At 36.3% G+C, this 20,671-nt stretch overlaps 2 protein-coding genes across 3 annotated transcripts in view; one reads left to right on the forward strand and one right to left on the reverse strand.

Moving 5' to 3' along the window:
- Nucleotides 1-199: 199 nt before the first annotated feature.
- LOC112057659 (phosphatidylinositol-glycan biosynthesis class X protein) lies at nt 200-4,569 on the reverse strand. 2 transcript variants are annotated; one of them, XM_052885391.1, is made up of 5 exons: nt 4,278-4,569; nt 2,864-3,011; nt 2,062-2,216; nt 1,356-1,521; nt 200-369 (listed from the first exon to the last, which is right to left on the reverse strand). In XM_052885391.1, exons 1-5 carry the CDS (start codon nt 4,412-4,414, stop codon nt 205-207), a joined length of 771 nt encoding a protein of 256 aa, XP_052741351.1. In that variant the 5' UTR covers nt 4,415-4,569; the 3' UTR covers nt 200-204. The 2 variants fall into 2 exon arrangements, with proteins under 2 accessions (XP_052741351.1, XP_023953912.1); XM_024098144.2 differs by lacking the exon at nt 4,278-4,569 and adding an exon at nt 3,633-3,916.
- A 2,361-nt stretch (nt 4,570-6,930) lies between these two features.
- LOC112057658 (protein yellow) overlaps nt 6,931-20,671 on the forward strand; it is a 33,284-nt gene continuing 19,543 nt past the window's right edge. The window contains exon 1 of the mRNA XM_052885357.1: nt 6,931-7,090. The gene's annotated coding sequence lies outside the window, so the exon portion shown is untranslated. The remainder of the gene's footprint in view (nt 7,091-20,671) is intronic.

Here is a 20,671-nt window from a genome sequence, read left to right on the forward strand (position 1 = left end):
GAAAACATCGTGAGGAAACCTGCATACCAGAGAATTTCTTAATTCTCTGCGTGTGTGAAGTCTGCCAATCCGCATTAGGCCAGCGTGGTGGACTATTGGCCTAACCCCTCTCATTCTGAGAGGAGCTCAGCAGTGAGCCGAATATGGGTTGATAACGACGAGGGTTAAATAGGGGGTAATTAAAATAAAAGCCGGCAAATATTTTCATGAAATCTTTTTATTATTCCTGTGTGCGAGTGAGTGGTACCGTCGCAGGGTGTTGAGGAGGTAGAGCGAGCCCAGCGCTATCACCAGCGCGGTGCCGCCCGCCACCAGCGCGTAGTGCTCCGTGTCGCCCACCGGCACGTGCCAGGACAGGGGCGCCGTCACCTGCCACCGGACCACCGATCAGTGGCGTGAACAAGGCTTTTAACTAGGCACTTAACGTACAAGCTGTGCTGCATACTTTTTTTTTGTATGTGGCAAAATACTAAGTTGGAACCTTATTCCACACATTGCAGGGCATTCTTTTTTTATTGCCTAACTGTTTGTGTGGGCAGCTTAACTATAGAATAATTTAGTATTTAATAACGTAATATGTGGCATTACTCAAAAATATAAAAATAAAAATCTTTCTGTCTTTCTTTTAGATAATAATATAAAATTCTTTATCCAATACAGGTTAGTAATGAGCGGCTGTTTAAGTATTGCGTAAGCAGGTTTGTTACACTTATTTACCCCTCCACCTCCCTTGTCAGCAAAAGTACCTACTTTCTTTCTTTTGCTGACAAGTTTCGCGTTCCGGTACGATGCCGTGTAGAAACCGAAAGGTGTGTGGATTTTCATCCTCGTCCTAACAAGTTAGCCCGCTTCCATTATAGATTGCGTCGTCACTTACCATCAGGTGAGATTGTAATAAACAAGGGCTAATTTGTAAGCATCATCATCCTTGTCCTTGATCCACTAAGATAGAACGAGAGATTGCAATAGGCCGACATATTTAATTTTACCTGGAATGGAACCCACAACCGATGCAGAGGATGCAGAAAGCGAGGTTCCTACCCACTGCGTCACACGGCAGTAAAAGTCAAAATCCATTTATTTCAATTAGACATTTTCGAATCGTCAGGAAATATTATTAGATAATGGTAATAATAATTTGTTGAAAACTTTAAATTACAAGTTATGAGGGTTCCAAAGCCTTCTTTCGAGAAGATCCCACAACAAACTCAGCCAAGGAATACATCATTATAACATTAAAACCCTTTGAGCCCACCAACCCGCATTGAAGCAGAGTGGTGAGTCCAAGTTCCATATCCCCTCTCCTATAAAGTCATGTAATGGGTCATTAAAAGGCTGGTGGTGATGCTACATACCATAATGATGGGTATTTCTTTCCATGTGCAGTTCTCTTTGGATACATGCTCTGAGCAGAAGTTATTTGGATGTGTCAGCTCAGCATACAAGTCGTCGCAGCGCTCCAGCCGACTGTCAGGGCACAGGAGGTATACCTTGGGCACTGGTATCTCGTTCCTGACCATACTACAAAATAACATGAATATTTAAAAAACTAAATAACTTTAAACAGTTAAAAAACTAAAAAACACGCTCTTAGCACGCACTAAAAATTACAAATATTGGATTTGAGTCATGTGACCATTTTTTTCGTATGCTTGACAGCAAACCCTTTCATTTGCTCTTCTTTATTGGGTCTTATTATATTTAAGTAATCTTTGTAAACCTGCTTTCTGATGAATAAATAAATTATTATTATTATTATTATTATTTTGATATCCATATTATGGGGGTGGATTTCAAACAGCCAATTCACCATCTTGGCTCATGTATCAGAACTCAGAGCATGAGCAAAATTTCATTCTAATCCTTATAGTTTCAGTGAATAAAGGCTATTTTTATTTATTTTATATGGCTCTATACTCCCAGCAGGTCGGAAAAGACTAGTAGGAGTAGGTGTGGAATACACCAACGGGGTAGGGATCGAACCACCATCCCTCGTGTCAGACAGCTCTTTCAGTTGAGGTTCTTTAAAATTAGTTGCTACTGAACTAAACAACTACTAACCCTCCACCTTTGGCTGGATTGTGGTATCTGGCATGCACTGGTATATAAATATCAGTCCTGTAATCCCTTACTTTGCTTAAAAGGTGTATCACAATCGGCTCAGACTTCTTGGCTGGGAGCTCTATATTGACTGCAGTTTTGAAGACTGTGTGTATCTGAAATTATGGGAATTCAACAATGAATAAAATTTCTTCAATATGAATATTAATTGTTTTAATTTCTATGGTTCTACACATTTTCAGAGTTTTTTTTGTATGTTTAGGATTTTCAATTGTTTTAATTGACTCAGGTTTAGTTTAATAGATGGTGTAGTAACAAACCTATTAGTAGCAGTAGTTCACAGATAAGTCAGCTTAGCATGTAACCAAGTGAAGATAAATAGACCAAATGTCCACCAATGGGAGCAAAGCAAAAAAGTTTCAAATTTACATTTACAAATTTTATTACTTCTATGATATTAAAGGAGCCATGAATATGACCTCTGAATCTGATTCCAGAGGTTGTGGATCCGAATCCGGTCTGGGGCACGCACTTCCAACTTTTCAGTTGTGTGCATTTTAAGAAATTAAATATCACGTCTCAAATGGTGAAGGAAAAACATTGTGAGGAAACCTGCATACCAGAAAATTTTCTTAATTCTCTGGGTGTGTAAAGTCTGCCAATCCACATTGGGCCAATGTGGTGGACTATTGGCCTAACCCCTCTCATTCTGAGAGGATACTCGAGCTCAGCAGCAAGCCAAATACGGGTTGATAATGATGATGATGATGATATTAAAATGCACATCTTACAAAGATCTTACCAAATTAACACATCCGCTGTCATTTATATCATCTATACTGGAGTAGACTCCAGACGGCAAGGTCTGCTCTATGCCCACCATACAGTCTTCATACAACCACCTCTCCTCCTCATTGTCACTGGCAAAGTCTATGTTTATGGTCAAGTTCCTGGAATAATTGCAGTTAAACTTGATTTTGAGCTTCATATTTTGTTAAGTAATACAATAAAAATATAAAAATTCAAATTTGTCAAGACAGTGAGCACCACATGAGCACTGAAGATGGCATACATTGGTAGCTGGTACCAAAACTTGTGGCCATGTGTAGGTTTAGGTTGTACCTACACATTTCCACAAGTTTTGGGACCAGCTCAGAATTTTGTCTCTATCACACAATGGGTTCAGCAACCTTTTAAATATTTGTCTCATTGATATGAACTATGTAACACTGGAAAATTACTGTTGTTACACAGTTACAGCCACTGGGGCTTTAATAAGGGAAAAAAACAACACTATAATTACATAGACATACAATAATAAGTTTGCCGACAAAATCAAAGAATTCAGCTCCCCTAGCCAAGTGCCATGTCAATTCTCTTTCTATGATCGCTAACGGTTCGAAAACTAGAAAAATGTATGGGAATGACAGATCTTGATCACTTGACCTGTCAATAGCAAATGTCATTCCCATACATCTTTCTAGTTTTCGAAGCATTAGTGATCGCAGAAAGAGAATCATCATGCCACTTGGCTAGGGGTGCAGGAATAGGTATAGGACATAAATGCACACCCACAACTATCTCTAACTAAATTGTCACCAAACAATCTCCTTTGTGCTTTCTCCATCTACTCTTATAAGCTGTCAAAATTAATTTGTATGTTTATTTCACACTCAACAATGTTTGATTAAACAGGGACAACCCACCACCTCCCATGGCTCTTTTAACCTCTTGGTAATTTGGGCCAAATCGAGGGAGGGCGAACCCGGTACTTGCTCTTTGCGTGTTCCCGGGACGCCTTCTTGACTCCCTACAAGTTATTTTCTCTTTTCGCTCCTTGTCCCTTGATACTCACTCTCCCCCTTCTGAGGCTGGACGACACAATGTTTGATTAGTCAAAGTGTTCTCTATTTTGTCACTTTGGCAGATTAAATTGTGCAGAATGAGTTGGTACAGGTATGTACAATTTCCTTCAAGCAAGCCACAAAAGAAAAATTTGATTGATTGGCATTCTTTATTCACATATGAAATCACTAATCTGAGTTTTCTAACAAAACATCAATAATTTGCATGTAAGTTAATTGATTACAGAACAGCAGCAGTTACTTAAGTAGCAAGATTACTATTTATTTTAAGGTATAATAAACGAGCATCTTCGTTAAGTGCCCATAACCAATTCATCTTGTACCCATATCTATAAGTTCTGTAGAAGTTACCTGTGAAAACCTTCATTGAGCAGCTTTTGTTCCACTTGTACGTAAAAATTGCAATTTTTGCCTTCAATTTGTTGCAAAAACATGAAAAATATAGCTATGCTAACTTGAAACAAAATAACTTGAATTTCGGCATACATGTTATAGAATTATTCGTGGGTGGGATTTTATATTGAGTAGTTACTATTGTTTTGATTCCACAATCCACAAGATGTAAGTTTATGTAATAATTAATTTAGATTTACGATTGTAATTGTTATTTGTAAATAAATAACTTGTTTTTGAATTTTTATCACAGATTAAAATTTCCATTTCTTGAAAAACTTATGTCATTTGTCAATGTCAAAGTTTCTCGGAGATTGGTCTCAATAGTCTCAGAGGATTCAATAACTATTTGCGTTCTTTTACGTTTGGATATTTTAAAAAAATACGTGAATTAAAGCAATTTATGGATTTTTTTGCTTCTCTGTCTACGATACGAAATGTTTCTATTTAACTTGTCATAATGACATTTGACAATATTACTTGACAGCTTACACCGGGAAAATTCAATTCCAAGTTTTATTGGCTGTTTTGAACAAATTTACTGTATTGTCTATGTTTATTTGTAGACAAGGGAGCGAAACAAAAAAAAATATTTATCTAAATAATGCGGGTTCCAAAAATTCTGAAAATTATTTTCTCAACAGTAATTTGTATCTTCCATCCGTAAAAAATTCTGTCGACCTACATAAAAATTATAAATAACAAAGGCCCATTTTGGGACATGTCCTTTTATATGAGTCAACTACCATATGCCTACGATAAAAAATTCGTGAAGTGGCTTACATTAAGTTTTGAATCGTATAGGTACTGAGATAAATACATAATTGACATGCAGTACTCCATTACCCCTTCAACCAGGGCCGGACCGTCCATACGGCGAACGGAGCGGTCGCTCCAGGCGCCAAATCCTAGGAGGCGCCGAAATGGTAAAGACAAGCTCGAAAAGAAATTTATGTGATGAATTTACGTGCGCGAAAGGCGCCATAATTGGATCTCGCTCCATTCTAAAATTTACCTCGGTCCGGCGCTGCCTTCAACTAGGTGCCTAATCGTTAAGTCTTTGTAGAAATGTGTTCGAGAATAGTCCAACTGGCGGGTTTGAACCTATGACATGGTGCTGAGTACGGCCTGTTAACTGTGAGGCGATTGAGGTGTATTGACCTTAAACTATTATTGACATTACTGACGTTGAAATAGAGTCGAAAATTAATTAGCACGTCTACTAATTCCGGAAAGGCTAAGAAAGCATGGATGTTAAATAATTTTGACATTAATAACTGTCTACTTAAACTTTTAAGTAATAGTTTGACAATAGCAAACTTCGCCATGAGACATGAGATGACCTCATCATTAATTCATTATACCGGCCCTAGGCCTTAACCGAGTGCTGAACTGTCAAGGTCAATATTATTTAACGTGTTATAGTATTGACCTTCAAAAATCCCTGTCGAATGTCCGATTTTTATAGTGTAAGAGATAGTTATCTTTTTATGAGCCCATGCTTTCATGCATGTAGGTATTTAACATACGGTACGATGGGTAACTATAAACCCTAAGGTCACCAGTGTGGTATGCCAGTGAAAAACAAAAGTCCCATGGTAAAAACCAGTGCCCTGCGCGCCTGTTGATTGTTGATTGTTGTTCACAGCAACATTGAGACAGGACGGCGGCTCCACCTTGAGTCATTGCCGTCAATTACGAGCGCGGGGACTACGGCGCCCATCGATTTGCGCACTGCGGGACATTCCAGAACATTTGTTGCGACTGTTGATTGTTGCAGCAACATTGAGACAGGACGGCAGCTCCACCTTGAGTCATTGTCGTCAATTACGAGCGCGGGGACTACGGCGCCCATCGGTTTGCGCACTGCGGGACATTCCAGAACATTTGTTGCGACTGTTGATTGTTGCAGCAACATTGAGACAGGACGGCAGCTGCACCTTGAGTCATTGCCGTCAATTACGAGCGTGAGGAGTACGGGGCATTGCGGGATATTCCGCAAAGGACCGGTCATTTTTCATACATTGCTGGGCCCAGATTTGATGAATGCACCGTTACAATGTGCCAATTAGTGTCATTTATTAGAAAACAATATCAGTTTTACACTAGTTTAATTTTAGTTTGATCGACAAGTACCTTTAACGTAAATTGTAAAATGCACGATAGCAAGTACACACATTAAAAAAAATATTAGCAACTACGATTGCGATTTAATATACCTAAAATAAAGGAGTTTTCGTTATTTTTTTTTGTAACGTGCTGGGCCCAAAATGGTCGGTCTCCTTTATCAGTTCTTAATCCATTAAAAGTTCATTATTCAGGGCTGGCGATAAACTTCGTTAACAATAAAATTAAAATGATTTTAACATGTATAAATGATATCATGTCATGGAATCGAGGTTACATCGTTCAACATTCAAAATGCTAGTGTCAATTCTCACTTGTAGACTAGTAAGCGACAGGCAATTAGCCGTCATTAATATTGTCAAAGTAACGCTAACTACGTACCCCCCGGTGACGCCGCTCAGGTCCCCTACGGAGCCTACGGCACTTACACAATCAGAAAAAAAAAGCTAACAACGTATCTGCCCAAAACATGTTAGGTGTGGTCACCCTACAACACGAGTGATCAACAGTCAAGAAGCCGGTCGCCAGTGCTCGCGGACGCTCGGCGGAGGTTGCCAGTGCGCTGTCGCTGTGACACACAAACCGACAACTGTTATTATTCAGTGCGCATCCACATTCCACTGCACTGCACGGACATTCCTGAGGTACTTGCTTGTATTACTTTATATTTACACTTAGTGAATAAACGCGAAAATGTTTTGTAAAACATGGATGGCGGTTTGAATTTGGAAGTCTCAGGGCTGTCAACTTTTTTTTTATTCGATATTTATTTTATCTTTGGCAAAACTACACTATTAACTTTATTTTAAACTAATGCATTTGCATTTTTTGCAGTAATAATATTATTTTCATATAGCGGGTACACATAAAGCCGTCGGTACCGGTGATTATCAATTGACAAATTCTGATAGTGATCGTTACAAAATCAAACGCTAATAACCTTAAGCCCACTAACCCGCAGGGGCAGCGTCTAAAAGTCCTATTCGTATAATGGAAGGAGGTCCTATGTGGGGTGACAATGATAACGAAAATTATGAGTTACAAACCTACCTACTACAACTGAAACTAATTATGTTTGGATTTTAATTGAATTAAAGATTTGTGTTTCGCGCGTATTACCCATGATACCTACTCAGGCAATAATTTCACTTCCACAATTAGTATCACGAATGTAAAGACACCTCATAAAAATAATGAAATCTATCAAAAGGTTTAAGCTATAAAGCGAGCCAAAAATGTAATCTAAATCACAGAATACATATTATGTACCTACCTACACTAAACTTACATATTACTTAGGATAAGTGCAGTGTTGGTCGACCCCCCACTAGGTGGACCGAAGACAACAAGCGGGTTGCAGGGAGCCGCTGGATGCTGGCGGCTCGAGAATATGCTATGTCCAGCAGTGGACGTCCATCGGCTGGTAATGATGATGATGATGATTTGTCGAACTCGGTTCTTCATACCACTTAACATGAACAACAACTCTACAAAGCTACCCACACAGTATAATATGTTTTCTGTGATGTTGTCAATAACTTATATCAAGTTGTAAAAGTCTAAAGGCTTGACAAGAAAAGAAGCCCACTAAGTTTTAGTAATATACAACTATAAAAGTAGGTACTTTTATAGTCTTTAGCACACTTTTCTCACATTATAAGGTCGTCAACCCTGTTTGGGAGTCACATTGGGCGTTTTGCAAACATCTCGAGCTATCGGCGAATACATTTTTTGACCCGCACTACCCGTAAGCTGATACTCACTTGGTCGTCGACCGAAATGCTAATAAGCGAAGATAATTACACGGACTTTTATTTATCTAGAGGCCGTTTTTCTATTCAGTAGTATTAAAAGGCGTGTCATATTTGCTACCTATGATGAAGTCACGAAACGAACAAAAGTTATCAAAGTTATTTCAATTGATTATTATTATTGATGATCATTAGTATTGTACGATGTTTTAAGTTTAAGACTTTTCTTGTCACCTTACTTTACTTGATTTAACATCTTAACATAACCTGAAGTTTCAAAAGTGATAGTACACTTACACAAGTACACAAATAAATGAATTTTGATTCGACATACAAAATATAGACTCAAAACAGAAAGAGATTTCCCCCGCGAAAAAAATGACTCAAAACAGAAAAAAGACAATCTAAAAGTAAACAGCCACAAACATGTACCTATACTTACGTTACGCCTCTGACGATCACGTTTACCGTCAAGTCTGAAGGCAGTTTAGAGATGTAGACAGCGAAAAAAATATGGAAACCTTGCCCATAACCATATTTCGATATTTTCCTGTCCACATCCTTCAGACTTGACTTGGTGTTATGTTATGTCTTACGGCGTTTACGTTTGTTTGGTCTATACGCCACTCTTAAGTGGGGCAAGCAAAACATCTTACTATCCGCTCATCAACTAACTAATCTTGTAGAGTTATACAATATCATTGTTATATAAATAATATCTTGCAATCCGATCTATCTTCTTCTCCTTAGCTTTGTACATTACACAAATATTTTGGCCACGCTTCGTATACATAATAAATACGCGGTATCTATCTTGATACTAGTCCCTGAAGATAACTAAAACAATAACACCATTTTCACACCATTGTAATCAGAAAACATGAGTTAAATTTCCAACAATTTGTAAACCTTATTCTTAATTCAGAGACGTGATATTTCAGTAGATATGACCTCTGCCTTAGATTCAGAGGGCGTAGGTTCGAATCCGGTCAGGGGTATGTGCATTTTAAGAAATTAAATATCACGTGTCTGAACCGGTGAAGGAAAAACATCGAGAGGAAATCTTCATACCTGAGAATTTTCTTAATTCTCTAGGCGTGTGAAGTCTGCCAATCCGCATTTGGCCAGCGTGGTGGACTAAGTATCTATTCTGCAAAAATCGGCTCTGACTTTATAATATTTATTTAAACAACTAACCTTATTACCTACGCACAATGAAACAATAGTTTCGTAAATAGATGATATAAGTATAAATATAGATAGAAGCAGAAACCTCTTATTTTTTGCCAATAACTACCTAGTCCATACGCGAAAAGTTTTGCAAGGCATGATATGGTACCGGTTATAGCGGGTTATAGTTTTTTTTTCTCATTAAATTATTTGAATTATGTATATTATCTGCTTAGTTCTATACCCACACCATTAATTTAAACTTAATTATGTATGAAACTATTAATAATTATTAAAAAAAATTTATTAAGTTATTTTATGAATATAAAAACATTCATGATACCAAAATTAATGAGTATCCTATATCATTAAAATGAAAAAAATCTTGATTATAACCTTTTTGACGATTATTTGACTATTCTATCAAAAATCACCAATTTTTAAAACTCTTGGAAAATTTTCCTCGAGAATCTTTTTTTGAGCGCCAAATAACTGGGCTATTTGGGATGTCAAAGAGTCACGCAAACCACCACTTTCGTCACGATGCGCTCTTCATTGTCGTCAGTGGTGTCTGGTGCCAGCCCCTGTAGCCCAGTGGCACGTCGATTCCCTTTCTACGATCGCAAACGCTTCGAAAAAATTTATGGGAATGACATTTGCTATCACGTCACGTGATCAAGATCTGTCATTCCCATACATTTTTCATGGTGTCTGGTGTCTGGCAAAGGGGAGGTAACTAACGACATCTCCTCCCACCAGTTTTTTTATTTTGCGAAAATAAAAAGTACGGGGTTTGAACTGTAACCAGAAATGAACGAAACAAACGTTGCCTGTAAGTCCTAGAGGTTACAACCTAATCTACGTACGGTTTGTTCAATTTAATTTTGACTTTTATTACACCTCCAACAAAATTAATGATAGATTAATTACTGTTTATCTATATTAATATTATAAAGAGGAAAACTTTGTTTGTATGTTTGTTTGTTTGTAATGAATAGGCTCAAAAACTACTGGACCGATTTTAGAAATTCTTTCACCATTCGAAAGCTACCAGAAGTAACATAGGGTAAATTTTATTCAGGAAAAAAATAGGGTTCCGTAGGAAATTTGAGTAGGGTAGGATAGGGGTAGTTGAAAGTTTACATCGAGTTTCACGCGGACGAAGTCGCGGGCGTCCGCTAGTTTAATAAACAGTAATTAATCTATCATTGATTTTATTAACCGATGAAAGTTTAATAAACAAATGCGTTGTCAGATGCTGCGAAAGTGTAGCACGCTAGCTTGAAGTTCCAGATTCTTCTATTCATACCAGACGTGTGAAGTGGTTCATCAAATTAGCGACTTCTGTTGGTATACAGTGTTAGCGTCTTATATCCTTGCTTTAAATATATCGTTCACAAATTACTTCATCACGAGTTTACTAATAAGTAATATGTACTCGTATTTCAGGTGATGTTAGTTATTACCATATTAGGTCAAGTTTATAAGGTCCTGTCATTGCAATAAAGGCATAGGCTATACATACCTCCCTCGGCCTCATGAGGGCCCGGATTCTACAAGATATATTTCAGGGAGTGTGCTCTAGAGGTTTTGATCTCGATCCTCCTTTACTGTTCTACCACAAGACGTTCTGTGGAAGAGTATGGTATCGCAGAAATTTGCACTACTACGTTATCGATATCTCTTTGCTTAAACGTGTGTTATTTATGTTTTCTATAAACGCCCTTACAGCGTAAGAATGCCTGCGAATTTAAAACCTTGCCAAAGAATGCCCTTACAGCTTCCGTTATGCCACCTAAACGATATTATGTTGGGTATCTTCAAGTCAAGATTGAATTGGTGTGCTATAGGCAAATTACCAGCGTTTTGGCGTCCCGATTTTTTGGGGAACGTCCCGATTTTTGAATCAAAATTAAATGTCCCGCGCGGCCCAGGCTTAGTCCCGCTTTTCGGGGATAACTCGACTGTGTGATATGTGTTTTATTATTTTTTTTTTATTCAGAAGATGAATAAAATTCAACTATTTAATGATAGGGTAAATCTAGTTTAAAATATCTATTAAAATACATATTTTTATAAAGTACATTTTTTATACATATTTTACTATTTCATTTTTCTTATCTACTAAAGTATTTCATATTTCTGGTCTACATTTTTTTTCCTATTTTTAACCCCCGACGCAAAATAAGTTTGACGTGTCTGTCTATCAGTCTGTCTGTGGCACCATAGCCCCGAACGGATGAAGCGATTTATTTTTTTTTGTTTTAAAGTTGACTTATGTTCTTAGACATGTTCGATGAAAATCGGTTGAGCCATTTTAAAGTTGTGAGGGTGAAAGTGGGGAAGAATAACCGAATGTCTGCAAATATACTCTGTAGTGGAGTCTCAAATGAAAGCGCACTGAAAGAGAATATTTATGACTTGATCAAGAGTGTTATTAATAATTTTATGATATTGGGGGGTTTCAAAATTTTAAATTTTCTTGGAAAAACCTGACGAAAATACCTGATGCCGCTGCTAGGTCCTAACATGAAACCTACAACAAATTTACAAACAGAAAAAAAAATCTGTATAAACAAGTAGGTATAACTACTTTTTATCAATAGCACAGCTAATTGTATGAAGGTCACATATAAACTAATTTAAGCACATTCTTGTCTGTGATGTTATTAATTTAACCGGGTGTCATAATGTAATTTACTTCTCTGTGTAAACATTTTAACTCGTAAACAATAGCTCATATTTGTGTGAGCAAAAATAGTACATACCGACAAATGAATAAAGACTACAATTGGTTGTTAAGTGTAACATTTTACTTTGCTGTGTTGTCCGATGTAAAAGTTATTCGAAACAAATAGAACAGTAAAATATAAATTGTGCACGTAAAATTAAGCTTTATTATTAAGTTACGAGACGCTATATTCCGGTAAATACTTTACATACCACTGTTATAAGTTTTACTCTGTAAGTTAAAATGAGTCACTGCCATTGTAAATTGATTTATTTTATTTTGGACTTGGTCATGTGTATGAGCCTTTGTTTGATCAGTAGCCTTAATGTAACCTTGTTATATTTCGCAGTCTAAAACTATAAATACATATCAAGTTGCTTGCTTCAGTCAAAACATTTATGTACAGTAGGTACCTACGACAAAACAAAAAAAAACTTGAAAAATAATTGTAGAATAAATTCAATACCAACCTACCAAGCCACGTGAGTAAATACAAGTATCGGTACCAGAGTTGCCAGATTTTTTTTTGTCAAGTCGGGATTTAGGAACTTTTTGAGTGAAAAAAACGTGATTTTTTCGCGTATGTACCAAACAGACATCGTAAAAAAAACTATTATAGTTATTAACTATACGTTTTATTAGAGTTCAAATTACGTTTACGTGAAAATATCCATAGAATATGTATATAAATCAAAATATCATCATCATCCACTTGTCTCTAGTTACATGATCGGTAGTGTGGTACTAAAAGAGTTACAGGAAATTAGAGACCTGGGAGTTACTATTGACAGCAAGTTAACTTTTGTGTCACACGTAAACAACATTGTTAAAAAAGCCGCGAAAGTACTAGGGTTTATCAGGCGCAACACTAAAGGGTTCTCCCAGAAAACTAAAATTGTGCTTTACAATGCGTTTGTGAGAAGTTGTGTTGAGTTTGCCAGCGTCATCTGGAATCCATCATATAGTGTCCACTCTCAACGCATTGAATGCATTCAGCGTGCCTTCACTCGACACCTTGCGTTCCATGCTAGTGGTATTTCACACAGGCAACCATACAACCAACGACTTGCCAAGTTTAAAATGATGTCTCTTCGCAGTAGGCGAGAAATACGCGACCAATGTTTTTTACATAACATAGTACATTATGAGGTGAAGTGCAGCAACCTACTTGACCGGGTCTGTCTTTCGGTTCCGATTAGATATCCCCGTCATTGCAAGAAGCGTAAAACATTTCATATCCCTTTCGCTAGAACACATCTCGGAAACCAAGCCCCCGTTGCTCGTATATGCGCAAAATATAATGAACTATCACGTTCTATACCTGGCATCGACATATTTTCCAATTCTTATAGTATCTTTAAAAAAAAACTCACTGATCATCTGTCGGTGAGTTCTTCCCCATAATAATTTAAGTTAAGTTATATCTGTTATTTTGTTCCTTGTGTGGTATTTGACTGTTTACATGTTTTTTAGTTTTTAGTGAATGTTGTGTGCACTTGTCATAGATGTACGTATAAGTCAATGTGAGCTAGTTATATATTATTTGTGTATGTCTCTATATGTATATTGTAAGTGTACGTAAATAAATAAATAAATAAATAAAATAAATCATCATCATATCAGCCGATGGACGTCCACTGCAGGACATAGGCCTTTTGTAGGGACTTCCAAACATCACGATACTGAGCCACCTGCATCCAGCGAATCCCTGCGACTCGCTTGATGTCGTCAGTCCACCTGGTGGGGGGTCGGCCAACACTGCGCTTACTAGTGCGGGGTCGCCATTCCAGCACTTTGGAACCACAACGTCCATCGGCTCTTCGAACTATACGCCCCGCCCATTGCCACTTCAGCTTCGCAACTCGTTGAGCTATGTCGGTGACTTTGGTTCTTCTGCGGATCTCCTCATTTCTGATTCGATCACGCAGAGATACTCCTGACATAGCTTGTTCTATCGCCCGCTGTGTGACTCTGAGCCTTCTTATGAGGCCCATAGTTAGCGACCAAATCAAAATATGATATATATTAAATCAGAATTACTCTATCGTCAAATAGTTCGTCTTCTGAATAAAAAAACAAAGTCAAAAACTTCAATTCATTAGTGGTGTGCCACCTACCCGTGCTTTTTAGTTTTTCAGTACGCTGCACGCTCGGTCGAGTTATCCCCAAAAATATTTAATTTTCATTTTAAAATCGGGACGTCCCTCTAAAATAGAGATCTGGCAACGCTGATCGATATACACTCTGCGGGTTATTGGGTGATAATGTTAAATTCATTAACGACCACTTATCACTATCAGATGTTAATGATAATGACAGGGGTGTAACTCCACCAACTTTCAAATCCCATACTGAGAATTTTAACTGATAATTAGGAACTTAGAAGAAAGAAAAATTACCCAGGACCTCATGATTCAAAATCATATAGACTAACCACTGGATACATAAGGAAAGTAGAGTCACTTTCATTAAAGAAGTCCCGCGACTAAAATCTGAACTAAAATTGACAGCGCCTTATACAAATGACAATAAGACCGCCATTACTAAATGACAATAAGCGCCAATAAGACATTTTGCGCCGCGTCTGGGGGACCTCTTTCATAAAAAGGACTTTAGTTGTAGATAAAGCCAGCCCCTGTAGCCAAGTGGCACGTCGATTCTCTTTCTACGATCGCAAACGCTTCGAAAACTAGAAAAATGTATGGGAATGACAAATCTTAATCACGTGACCTGTCGATAGCAAATGTCAAAATTTCAAAATTCAAAATTCATTTATTTCAAGTAGGCTCAGTTTACAAGCACTTTTGACACGTCAGTTGACTATTTGTAAAGATTCTACCACCGGTTCGGAAGGCAGGTTCTGCTGAGAAGATACCGGCAAGAAACTCAACAGTTGCTCTTTTGAAAAAGTCATACAGTATTACAATTTACATTTGATAACAATTAAATTACAATTTCTTATAGTTTTATTTCCTGTGTGAAGGAAGCTGATTCAATGGCCTCCAAGCACCTTTGTCGTTAAGGAACTCATCAATAGTGTAGTAACCTCGACTAAGTAAATGTTTTTTAACACATTGCTTAAAGTTGTGCATTGGCAAGTCCATCACAGTCTTGGGGATCTTGTTATAGAAGAGTACACCCAAACCCACAAAAGATTTTTTAACTCTTTGGAGACGATATGCAGACATAACTAACTTATGCCCGTGTCTAGTAAGACGTGGGTTTAGATCTCCTTTTCGTTTGTACAAATTAATATTTTGTCTCACATAAACTATACTGTTATATATATACTGACAGGCTACTGTTAAAATGCCTATTTCTTTAAACTTTTGACGAAGGGACTCGCGTGATTTTAGTTGATATATTGCTCGAATTGCTCTTTTTTGAAGTACAAATATAGAATGTATGTATATCAGCAGCCTTGCCCCACAACAAAATACCGTAAGACATTACGCTGTGAAAGTACGCAAAATAAACAAGTCTAGCTGTATCAACATCAGTAAACTGTCTTATTTTTCTCACTGCAAAAGCAGCTGAGCTGAGTTTACCTGACAGTTTTTCTATATGAGCACCCCACTGAAGTTTAGAATCCAAGGTCACTCCCAGGAAAACTGTGGAATTCTCTATTTCTAGTGTTTCACCATTGATCATTATAGACTTATCTATTTTTATAACATTTGGTAATGAAAACTCAATACATTTAGTTTTCTTTGCATTTAAAAGTAAGTTGTTAACAGTGAACCAATGCGACACATGCGATATGGCACGGTTTACATCGTCGGAATTATCTTTACTTCTGTCACTCTTAAAAATTAGGGATGTGTCGTCAGCAAACAGTACTATCTCACAGATGCCGCTAACATGGTGTGGTAAATCGTTTATGTACACTAGGAATAGAAAAGGACCCAGAATTGAACCCTGTGGGACGCCCATTGTGTTAGAAAAACCGCGAGACTTTGAATCATTTATGCATACCTTTTGTGTTCTATCACTTAGATAAGAGGCGATGAGATCAAGTGCAACACTTTTTATGCCATAGTGGCTTAACTTAAGTAAAAGAATGTTATGGTCAACACAATCGAATGCTTTGGACAAATCACAAAATACACCAATAGCATTCTTAGCATTTTCCCATGCATCATATATATGTTTTAAAAGTTTAGCACCTGCATCAGTTGTACTGCGACCTTTAGTAAAACCATACTGTTCAGGGTGAAATAAATTATTTAAATTAAAATGACTTAAAAGTTGATTTAAAATGATTTTTTCAAAAACCTTACCAAGTGTTGGCAGTATTGTAATTGGTCTATAATTATTAACATCAGTTTTGTCACCTGATTTAAAAAGTGGTAACAGTTTGCCATGTTTCATTAGGTTCGGAAAGATACCCAAATCCACGCATTCATTAAAAATAATAGCTAAGTGGGGAGCAATGACATCAATGATGTTAGATATTACTTTCACTGACATGCCCCACATGTCTCCAGTTCTTTTTAATTTTAACAGTTTAAAAGTTTTTTTAATGTCTGATACAGTTATATGATGAAATTCAAAAAGAACGTTGCACTCTTTAACATGGCCTCTTAATATCCTCTGGGCTTCCGTAGCAGAAGAGTCCAGTGAATCTGTTAACAAGATAGGAACATTCTGGAAAAAGTCTTCAAAGGCATTAACAACCTCGTTATCGGTGTTTATCTTTTTATCATTGACAATTAATTCAAAACTCATATCACGTGGTCTAATTTTGCCTGATTCTTTATTAATTAAGTTCCAGGTTGTTTGTACCTTGTTTTCAGATTTTATTATTCTATCTTTGATGTGTAATGATTTTGCAAGAATGCAAACACGTTTGAAAATTTTTGAATAGTTTTTTACATGTTCTATATATGTTCGCGTTTGATTATACTGTTTCTCCTCGTACAACTCGTACAATCTGTCTCTACTTTTGTAAATGCCTACAGTAGCCCATTCGCTAAACTTTAATTTTTGAGTAACATTAATACGTTTAAAGTTAAAAATTTTACAAAACTCTTTGTCTATTGTCTTGAACAGTGTACCAAATAGCCTGTCTGGGTGACTATTTTCAAATGAAAGACTTGGAATTTTTGAAGAAATTATGCTTTTAAATCGCTCTAATTTACCTTCAGTTATCGGCCTATACTTAAACCATTGGTTGCTATTGGATTTATTGTTTAAAATAGTTATTATTTGACCACTATGATCAGAGCCTAATTTATTTATTATCATCTTTTTTTCAATCACACAATTGTAAAATATATTATCCAGACATGTCCCTGAAGTAGCCGTTATCCTAGTAGGTTCATTAAAAGCATGAGTCAAATCAAAACATTTAAATAAGTTAAGAAATCTAACAGACTTTGAGTTTTCTGTTAGAATATCAACATTAAAATCATCCCTATAACCTGATCCTGATCCCGATTGTCCTGACTTAGTATGTAAATTATCACTAAATGTTTTGAATTACGCAGGTCAACGTCGGGTGCGTGCTTATAATTTATTCGCTGTCAATTTCTGTAAAACCAACGCTGGAAAGCGCGCGCCTGTGCGTCGACTTGTGGACACCTACAACAAGCTATTTGACGATGTAGACGTATTTGCCTTGTCCGAACCCCAATATAAAAAGGCCATCTCAATCACTCTTCAAAAATTAAATATCCCTGTACCTGAGTAGTAATAGTGTCTTAATTCTTATTATTAGATCTCTTATTATAATTATTATTACATTTTTTTTTCTTACCTATTTGTGTTTCGTTGTATTTTTAATTATTATTGTTATAATTCTCTCTTTTTTATATATAGATTTATGTTTGTTTGTTTTTTTTTGTAATTGATTTGTTTGTGTATTTTGTGACGCCATTATTTTCGTATGTGTATTCGTGGTTAGTATCGTTGATTACATGTTTAAACTATTTTTACGTTTACTTTTAGATTTAAGAAATAATATGTAAATGTTAACTATCCCTAAGAAATAAAAATAAAAAAAAAATAAAAAAAATTCTAGTTTTCGAAGCGTTTGCAATCGTAGAAAGAGAATCGACGTGCCACTTAGCTACAGGGGCTGGTGTCAAAAGAGTCTCCATTCCACTCATAAGGTATGCGTTGTCCGTTATGACACAGCGCAGGTCTTCCGTGAAGTTTAAGATTATTACATGTAATGTAAAACAATACACCGACCTATCAACTGAGAAGTTTCTCTCGTGATTATTACAACGATTGCTTCGTAACTAATTATCGCGAGCTAATTAAGAGGCTATAAATAGTGAAGCAATTAGTGGAAATTAGCAGAAACCATGACAGAGATTGCTTTGTAGGTACAACCGTTTGTAGCTTGTTGAGTCAGACTCAAGAGTGGACGAATTCGTCATCCATTGTTCCGGAATTGCGAAAAATCCGGAATTAACACAAACAAGACCAACACTCAGCCGTTACTATAAACTATAAACGTTGTTGTATAAATGTAAACGGTGGATTTACAAAACGGAGGTCCTGGGTTCGATTCCCAGCTGGGCCGATTTAGATTTCCTTAATTGATCTAGGTTTAGGCGTTCCGGTACGATGTCGTGTAGAAACCGAAAAGCCGTGTGGATTTTCATCCTCCGAACAAGTTAGCTCGCTTCCATCTTAGACTGCATCATCACTTACCATCAAGTGAGATTGCAGTCAAGGGCTAACTTGTAAAGAATTAAAAAAAAAATTCAAGAACTTTTTTTTTAAGAAATGCAGGCATACAAATATTCACACTAGCATTTAGGTATTAATAAATTGAATTTCCTGTAGGTAATGGAAAAACCATTTTCGCTATAAGTAATGTATTTTGAATCGTATTTAAATTATATGACGCCAATATACGCATACCCATGTCAACCACCTACTATCACTCTTGAGTCACTAACTATGGGCAAGATTCGTCATCGCGGTCTCTAGAAGTGAGGTAGTCCCGGAAATTCGGAAAATCCGAGCCGCATATTTATTACTTTGAGGTCTGAGCTTTTGATGTAATCTATAAAATTATTCAATACTAGCCGACGTCTCGCGGTTTCACTCGGTTAGTTCCCGTTCCAGTGAGAATACGGATATAAATATGACACTCACAAATAACGTGGCTTTCTAGTGGTAAATAAAAGAATTTTCAAAATAGAGCGGTAGATCCAGAAAATAACGCTTCAACACCAAAAACTTTGTCTCTATTTATTACTATTTAGTATAGATTTCTTTTTAAAATGCTTTTATGTGTAGTAGTCCACGACTTAGCCCGTGATCCGTTCTATAAAAATGGAGTATAAGATAATATCCCATCTTACATTTTTTTGTTATAATTAAGTCTCAAACAAAGTTCTCATCGATGGAAACTCCAAAGTGGCTTCACATTTCCGATATTTCCAAGAATTGTTATCGTATAATACCTATTTCAATAAATTTACCTATACAATAACTTGACATACTTTATACAGAAAGTTACCCAAAACTTCCTCATGAATTTCTCTATCTATTGGTGACAGCCGTATGAAAATTCATCAAATCAAATCAAATCAAATCCTTTATTTGCTGATACAGTTTACAAGGTCTTAACAAATAAATATAATCTGTTCTGTATCACGCCCGATTGGCATGCAAAATATTATATTAGTTACATTTAAATCATTCCAGACATTACTTTTAACACAATCTTAAAGAATTAAATCTATGCTAATATTATAAAGAGGTAAAGTTTGTAAGTTTGTAAGTTTGTCACATTTTTTAAATGGGGTAGGATAGGGTCATTCAGTAGTTTCATTCGCGAACAGCCAGACGCGGAGGAGGACTTTGTTGGATAATACGAGTATATTGTATAGACAATAGGTATACTTATTACTAAAACCGCCTTCATACTGATAGGATAGCTGTTATTTTTAGAGTACCACGTGTTTTTTCAAGTTGGATTTTTTTTTTAAATATTATTATTTTGTTTCTGTTTTAACAAACAAATAAAACAAATCTCAGGTAAATTGTTCGTAAGAATTAAAAAAAACGACGGAAAATATTGCAATGATAAGCCTGATTGTAGGAAATAGGAAAATAGTTATTAGTTGTAATCTATAAAGCCCCGCATTAGAGAAGCAATATTTATCTATGTACCCTGGAACTTGGAAGGGAAAATCCGTTTTTCTTGGACACTTAACGGATACAACACATTAGGAAGGTAGCGATAGGTACCTACATAAGTTAAAAGATATGGTAGATATATCAGTTCCAACTTTCAATAAACGATTAAAACACAATTTAGGTAGTGCCTAGTTTAGTGATTTACTTAAATTAAAACATCCTTCAAATTAAAGATACATTCCCTAAAAATGAGCATTTTAAATTAGGTATTTACTAATATACCATGTAAAGTAGACTATAAATTTTGAGCTTTTGACATAAGTACAAACTTTCTACGAGTCGAAAGAGTCCCAAAAAAATAAGAGTCCCAAGGTCCTAGATACATCCTTTTTCTAGATTTTTTTTATTAAACTCAAAAATGTTATTGATAAAATATTTTTTGGTATAAGCGATAAATAATCTTACAACCA

The sequence above is a fragment of the Bicyclus anynana genome, chromosome 14, assembly GCF_947172395.1.
Source record: "Bicyclus anynana chromosome 14, ilBicAnyn1.1, whole genome shotgun sequence".
Classification (NCBI taxonomy): domain Eukaryota; kingdom Metazoa; phylum Arthropoda; class Insecta; order Lepidoptera; family Nymphalidae; genus Bicyclus; species Bicyclus anynana.

What these genes read in the sequence shown, in the direction of transcription:
- LOC112057659 (XM_052885391.1), bottom strand. Translation starts at nt 4,414, where the DNA reads ATGTATGCCGAAATTCAAGTTATTTTGTTTCAAGTTAGCATAGCTATA. An exon ending in AATCCAGCCAAAGGTGGAGG is followed by an intron (nt 1,522 to 2,061) that starts GTTAGTAGTTGT and finishes GTTATTTTGTAG; the next exon opens with TATGGTCAGGAACGAGATAC. An exon ending in AAGAAATACCCATCATTATG is followed by an intron (nt 370 to 1,355) that starts GTATGTAGCATC and finishes GTCCGGTGGCAG; the next exon opens with GTGACGGCGCCCCTGTCCTG.